The 8,040-nt window shown below is 41.2% G+C and overlaps 1 protein-coding gene across 1 annotated transcript; it reads right to left on the bottom strand.

The window, feature by feature from the left end:
- Nucleotides 1-939: 939 nt before the first annotated feature.
- C1QTNF7 (C1q and TNF related 7) lies at nt 940-2,542 on the bottom strand (the record flags this gene model as incomplete). The annotated part of the gene is made up of 2 exons (XM_082315534.1): nt 940-1,571; nt 2,305-2,542. The coding sequence occupies 2 exons, from the start codon at nt 2,540-2,542 to the stop codon at nt 940-942; spliced, it is 870 nt and encodes a 289-aa protein (XP_082171660.1).
- Nucleotides 2,543-8,040: the final 5,498 nt, after the last annotated feature.

The following is an 8,040-nucleotide window of genomic DNA, read 5'->3' on the forward strand; positions in this document are numbered from 1 at the left end:
CTTGTGCGTGACCTACATTTATTTCATCGCATTTGGCCATATTGGAATATAAGTAAGTCTGCTTTAATGATGTGACTCAGTTTGTTCCATATAATTTATTCTCATTAGTGGTTACTGTTCTATCAGTTTTTTGGCATCCATAATTTTCTTCACCAAAAAGTTTATATTTTCTTCCACATTTCTCATAAAGATGCTGAATAGCATTGAAAGAATAGCAAACCCATTTGGAATTACACTGAAAATACCCACGTTTAATACTGATTGTCTATCTCCAAGTTTTCAGCTCTCCCAGTTTTTAATTTTTGTATGTTTAATACCTTTGTTCTGTTCTTTTATGACTGTCATTGGGCAGTCCTCAGCTAGTACAAATCTTCATGTATTTATTAGGAGGTTAGTTAATTATGAATATGATTTGTTGGTCTAAATATCAGATGAGGCTGTCCTTGTGACCTGTTCAGCTGCATCCTGAAGCAGACATTCCTATTTTATTCCTCTCCTTTTTTAAAATCAATGTTTTCTCTGTTTTAATGTATTTCCTGTCTTAAAATGACCAAAGATGATATTGCCATCAGTTGTTCAATTTTACTTTAATGTCATATACAAAATATCCATTCTACATTGCAACTTAATATATTTTATATAAAATCCAATGTACAGTATCTTAAATTTGTTTAAATAGTATTATTAACATGACTTTCAGGAGGAGTCAGTCCTGGAGTGATGCAGTCTTTTGTTAATTACAGTTCCTTTTGATATCCCTGCTGTTCGGTAAAAAATCCAGCACAGATTCTAGAAAGATCCTTATGAGCTCAGATTTGGTTCCTATCAAAGCAAAAATAAACTCCCAGATTATTTGTTGTCAACTTTGTGTCCCCCACACAGCTAGATAACGTCCTGTGCTGCGGTGTCCAGTTTGAATGTCATTTGACATCGTCAGCTTCAGAGCTCATCTTCATCCGATAAAGCGTCCAGGTAATCTGTATCAACGTATAAGAGAAATCCAGAAAACAAACTGTCTGCCCACGTCGGATCAGAAAAGAGACCATTTTGGTCAGTGTAGAAGATCTCAAGCCATACTTCATCTTCTGGCTGAAGGTAGATCACTGTGGATCCAGAAGCTACATCGTGGTTGCCTGTGTTCGCATCAAATGTCTTTATCCGGTACTTCCCATTGTGAACCAGCCCAATTGCAAGATGCTTGTTTGCTAAGGTAATATCATAAGAAAAATAATAAATCCCTGGGATGGCACAAATAAACTTCCCTGTGGAAGGGTTGTAATGCTCCCCCTCATTGAAGAGGACTTTATTGAATACAATTGGTAATCTTTCCTCTGGGTAGCTGGTGGTGATGCCAACAGAAAAGGCAGATTTCAGCACTATCTTTCCACACTTACAGACCCCTGGTGCACCTGGCTCTCCTCGGTCTCCTTTGTCTCCCTTAGGTCCAGGTGGTCCAGCTGGACCTACTTCACCTTTGGCACCAGTCAATCCTCCAGGTCCTTTTTTACCAGACTGACCTTGGTCTCCTTTCTCTCCAGCTGGTCCTAATGGCCCAATCTTTCCTCTTAAACCTTCAAAAACATTTTAAGTTAGTTAATCGTTGCACATATCATCTCAGTAAATGATTGTGTGGGCTACTGTGTGTGCCTGAACAAACAAGAAAAACACGGTCAGAATTTCAAAATACTCCAAAAATACATTCAAAATCTAGTAAGTTTACAAAAGGAATGGCACATTGGAACAGAGGACCGGGCTCCACAGCCCGGGGGTCCTTTGTTTCTATATTCCTACTTTTCTTCATACATGTTGATTACACATTGAAGAATTTTATACGTAATCAGTCCATTGCTGACTGAACTATGGGCACTGCTGATGGGAAGGACAGCAGCGTGGCTACCTGTATAATCATGATGGTGAACTAAATATCTCCTACGATTTGAGCATTTTGTGTGTACCTAAATACCTGCTAATCTTTTATTCCTGGCTAGTGGCACGAATAAGACTGTTTATTTGACACCACACATGCTTCATTTTTCCCAAACTTTTTCTTAGCATCTATGCACAGGAAGGCTACGTATTTACATTTATTTACACAGATTTCAGTATGTGCATATTAGACATATCTAAAATATATCTGCATATTTTCTTTCTCTCACTATATACGCATGCATCACACTTAAACCCACACAGGCACATACACACATTCATCATGTATATATATATATATATGTACAACAGTGATGCTGAAAGGTCTTACTTTTACTTTGTTGTACTACTGTGTTAGGTGACACAAATATTCAATACCTGCGCTCCCTTTTTCACCTTTTTCTCCCTTCCTGCCATCTCTACCATCTCTTCCTGGAAGACCAATGCGTCCGTGTGGCCCCGGGGATCCGCTGGCTCCGGGGGGACCTGCAGGGCCTGGCAAACCAGGGATGCTACAGATGTATCTGGTGTAGTAATTTTCTCCTTTGAACTGGCTTTGAAGAGGTTGTTCGCTTGTGTAGATGGCAAAACTTGTAATGTAAAGCAACACAAACATCCTTGGATCTGGAAAAAATACATATAAATAAGACTATTTATGCATATTATGGCACTCTAGTCACATGGAGATGGCTGTGAATATGCTAATAAGTGTGACACTGCGGTGCATTATGCACAGGTACACACGCAGAATCAACCTGGGATTTCTGCATTACCAGAATCTATGTAGGAGGCAAGGAGCAAAGTCTGTCAGGTTGGACATTTTTCTGGTCACCATATATGTTACTGTACGTCTTTCAAGTAGCCTGTAGACTGACATAGTATAACTATGTGAATAGTAGCTTTTTTGGACCAAATTTTGACACACTAAAAAAAGAATCTGGATTTTTCAATGCAAAGTCCTTTGCTTGCATAGTTTATTTTGTCTTTGGGACTTGTATAAGCTTTACAGAGAAAAGCCCGCTTGCTGAAGGGAGTTTTATCTGTGCTAGGAGGATGTGCCTGTAGGAGCAGTCTCTTCTAGTAAGGACAAAGCTTACACCTTCATTTCATTTTGAAATTTGCCCTTATGGTTACAAATCAATCTCCAACCTGAATAACCGCAACACAAACTTGCTGAGCCTGCAGAAAGGATACCAGTGAGAGGGCTACAGCTTCAGTGCCTGGTTGGAAAACCTGATGACCACAGCACAAATAACCACTTCACCCTAATCGGTCAGGTCGAATCAGGCAGCTGCCCGGCTGGGGACAGATGGAGTGGGAATGGGCTGCTAACAGGTTGGGATTTTTAAGCCTGGCTTGGACTGTCATATGAAATGAACTGTGTTGCAGTATTTTGCACGAAAATTGTTTAAAGCTTTACATATAGTATTTGGGTGTTTTCATAAATGATTGAATGTAAATTGGATTTCTCTGTTCCACTATATACTGGGAGACCAAAGAAAAAACACTGTGCAAACAGTAACATGCTGAGGAGTTGCAGTACCTGATGTACAAAGGTGTCTTAAATTAGTGTTGCATTAGCAGAGAGTCAGTCATGGGGCAGGTGAGATTTTGCAAGTCAAGCTGTTTTTTCTAGTTCCCTTGCTGGCTTCTCAGAAGACTTGTGTGGGGTTTTTTGTTGGGGTTGTCCATTCCTTCAGAGCTAATTTACAGCATTCAAGAAAATCAGAGTCCACTGGTTTCTGTGGGGAGAAAAGGAAGAAATGGAGTGCGGGATTCAGAAAAATATCAGTGTGTGAGATACCATCTACCTTTTTTTACCATGAAACTCGGATTCATTCTCAAACTCAGAGTTAAAGAAGTTGCAAAGTGAATTAATCTAGAAATTGTTGTTCCCACTCCCTTCTCTGTGATACTGATTGGCATTGACTGATTGATTTTAAAATCCAAACCATTATATTTATTTGCTGTTCATGATATTTCAACTGGTATATGTCATGGTCAAATCTATTCAGGAGGGAAAAAGACCAGCATATACACATACACAGTCTTTAAGAAGAATCTTTTCTGCTTTAGAGAACAGAAAATTAGGAACTGTCTTGGTATCAGTGGCAATGCAGAAAAAATCATGAAAATATTGTAGTTGAAGAGAAATAAGCAACGCTCCAAAATTCTCTTCAGTGATGTATATTCTGCTTTTCATATTAAGCATCTTGTATCAAATTGGCAGAAACCAAACTATAAATTTTGCTGTCATTTGGTAAAGCCCTACAGTACAGTCAGGCACAACAGCCTCCAAGGGTGGATTAACATATGAATGCTTAATGTTACAGCAGAGCAGCAAATGGTAACTCCAAGGCAGTAGTTAGCTACAAGCACATACTTCACAGTGACGTTTGCTCTGATGTACTACTGAGTGTACACAAATAAAGCTTGTGGGTTTTTATAGGACTTAAATCAGGGACAACAAAGCTCTCTGCAAGAAGAACAACTGTAGGCAGTTAGCCAGGAGGGAGCAGTTTGAAGGGAGTTCATGCCTAAGACTGCATATGCATTTTACACAAAGCTGATGGACAAGAAGCAGACATGACCTAAGGATCAAGGAGTGGAAGAAAAACTGCCCTTTGCCAGATGAAAGTCTGAATCAGTAGGCTAGATGTTCCCACACTGTGTTGCATGTAAGCCAAGCACAAAGAATCATCTCAACAACTGCTGGTTTTGCCTATGTCCAGGATCTTTTACAAATCAGAGTAAGAGCCTTCACACAGCTGCTCCTGTCACTGGCTGGCCAGTAACTTATTGATGCGTGAAGCTGTCTCCAGCTCCCAGACCTCCCCTGCTGTTCTTCTCATGTGCCTACAGGAAATTAATTAGTCTGGGACATGTGTTTCTGCTAAGGCCATGGGAAAAAAGTCGTTTGGGGAAGGTGAGGGGAACGGAGTTGTTGAGGTAGGGCTGTGCCTTAGATGGCTGGGGCATTGTGGTTGGAGAACCAATTTAAGAAGGAGAAGGCATGGAGGGGAATACCTGGAGCTTTCAGCTATGGGTTGGGTGTCTTAAGGAGTGACAGGGCTGTGAAGCAGAATGGTGGGACTGCAGGAAGGGGAACAGAGCTGGGACTGGGAGGAAATGGTGATAATGTTCAGGTGATGACATTTACAGTCCTGAATTTAGGCTTGGGGGCAATACAGAAGGCTGCTTCCAACTGTGGTACCCAACAAATGACATTTGGGAAACCATGCATTAGGCCACAGAATCAGGACTTCTCTTGCCCTTTGACTTCAGACTCTTGCATATCTTCCTGCATAATGGTCCAGTTTTAAAAGGAGGGGTGGAAGGTGCCTCTCTGTTATTGCAGCAGTCTCTTGGAAAGTGTGAATCTCCTCAGACCAAGGAAGGATGTACAGCATTTAACCCAGGCCCCGTTTCCTGGTGAGTGCTCTAAAAGGTAATGTTAAAGGTGAATGATAATGTATGGCCATGCTTTTGAAATATGAGGCTGAATTAGGAGGCCAAAATCAGAGATTTCAGTTCATCTTGACTTATGAAGTTAGAGGGTGGAATAGACCTCCCTGATCATAGGAGTCACCTATGTTGCAGTGAAGTAGTTGATCACAGAAAGTTAACTGGCAGGCAGAAAGTGAGTCATAAATTACACTTTGGCCCTGGCTTCTGGTTGTCCTTTTCAAAGATACAAACTTTTGTACATAAATGGGGGTAGGAAACAATGTCATTTATATATGCAAAATAATTTTTCTTCAGGGAAAAACAACATTTGAGGAGTTCTTAGTTTTTCCAAATATTGAAAGCCAGAACAAGAACGTGGTATTCTTGTTCACTGCCAACAACAATCATCTTCATCAAAACCATCACCAAAAATAATAATGAGAATGATATGAACACAGGATTAGAATAATGTTATTCCAAGTTTAGAAAATGGCATTTCAATAGGTTCCAAATCCACTAGGTAGAGCAAGAGTGCATGCCAAGGCATTCACTGGAAGACGATGGACATGCTGATCAGTTCTAATGTTCAGTGATTTCTGGAACAGCTTTTCTAAGTGCAGGTGGCAGATTAATTTGCTCCATCACTGTTCAAATTGCACAAGCAGCATAATCACTGCCCTTGTGCATAAACCCAAAAGATCATCTGATTCATTCAATATTGGAGACATATTTAAAAAGCTATTCTGTACCTAATACCTTGTTGCAGTCTGTTAAGGTGACAGATCTAAAGAATCAAAAGAAGCATCAAAAGAAGCATGGCCAGCAGGTTGAGGGAGGTGATTCTGCCCCTCTACTCCACTCTGGTGAGGCCTGACCTGGAGTACTGCATCCAGCTCTGAGTCCTCAGCACAGGAAGGACAGGGACCTGTTGGAGCAGGTCCAGAGGAGGGCCACAAAAATGATCAGAGGGATGGAACACCTCTGCTATGACGAAAGGCTGAGAGAGTTGGGATTGTTCAGCTTGGAGAAGAGGAGGCTCCAGGGAGACCTTATTGCGGCCTTTTGATACTTAAAGGGGGCTTATAAGAAAGATGGGGACAGACCTTTTAGTAGGGCCTGTTGCGATAGGACAAGGGGTAATGGTTTTAAACTAAAAGAGGGTAGATTCAGACTAGATATAAGGAAGAAATTTTTTACAATGAGGGTAGTGAAAGACTGGAATGGGTTGCCCAGAGAGGTGGTAGATGCCCCATCCTTGGAAGCATTCAAGGCCAGGCTGGACGGGGCTCTGAGCAACCTGATCTATTTGAAGACGTCCGTGCTCATTGCAGGGGGGGTTGGACTAGATGACCTTTAAAGATCCCTTCCAACCCCAACTGTTCTATTATTCTATGATTCTGTGATCTACCTTGAGAAGATACGCTGTATGTTACATTCCCATCAAAGCTAGGTGCTGGATGGAGGGTCTTTAACATCGAGCCTTTAGGAAATCTCACTTCCTTAATATACTCAGACTATGTCATTAATATTTTTTTAAGCTTAGGAATTAAAGGATTGTAGCAAATTCCCAGTTTTGAGACTTCCTGGTATATGATCTAATCTTCCTCCCTTGTGCAGCTATGCAGGTCTTTCTTAATTCTAAAATTTACTAATTGGCATTGTTTTGAAACAATCCTAAAAGATTTCCCATGATTCTGTTATAAATAAAAGCTAGGTCAAAAGCGAGTAATTATTAGTCACAAGTCATCCTGGCTGTGTTCCTTCCTTGCTAGCTTTGAATTCACTTCCAATACATAGGCATAATTATTTGAGGAGGAGAAGACGATATGTTTTAACTTTCTTGTGCAAAAAGATGTAGATGAGAAGTAGCGATGCTCCTGGGCCTTTTCTGTCTGCAGCACTGGCAAAGGCTTAGTGGTGCAGAACAAGATAGTCTATACATCCTCTGGCTCTCCAGTAGCAAAGGCCCATACTACCTCACATCGCTACCTTGCATCCCCACTGTGGCATGTACAGTGCTCTCCCATCCAGAAGAGCTGTGGTAGGAAAAACAAGGTGGAGAAGAAGGCAGTAAGTCAGGATGAGAAGCAGAGAGAGACACCCTCAACAATCAGCTTGAAGTCTCACTAGCTATGCCTGTCTTTTTCCTCTCAAAACGTGACCCACAAAAATCAGTTGTGTCCACATGCCTGTAGGGTCCAAACCTGCCATTCAATTTGCCACCACCACTGACCTTTCTACAAAGACTCAGAAACAGTGGCTTGCAGTTTAGCACGCCATGCTCTGCAGTTTCTTTGCACTATGTGATTTTTATGCTATTTAAAATACAACTCTTAATTATGGATTTTTTCCCAGGTATTTTACATTGATCATTCAGCTTCAGTTGGGCACAGGTTTATGCATCTCCCAGCTTGTTTTGTGTTATGGGGACTACGCTGAACTTCCAGAGCTCCACCCTTAAGACCATACTTTACTCTAAGGAATCAAGTCCACAGCTGGCCACCACCACAATGCTTGGGTTAGCTATACAATCCAGCAGTCTTCACATGGCTTTACATTGTCTTTACTTCCCTCGTGTAAGAAGGGGAGAGTGACCTGACACTTTTGGAGCAGTCTGAACTTTTGATTCCCAGTCCCAGAATGGCTGATGGTACCCAAAGAGATCAA

Source organism: Platalea leucorodia (assembly GCF_965183815.1).
Source record: "Platalea leucorodia genome assembly, chromosome: 6".
NCBI classification, from domain to species: domain Eukaryota; kingdom Metazoa; phylum Chordata; class Aves; order Pelecaniformes; family Threskiornithidae; genus Platalea; species Platalea leucorodia.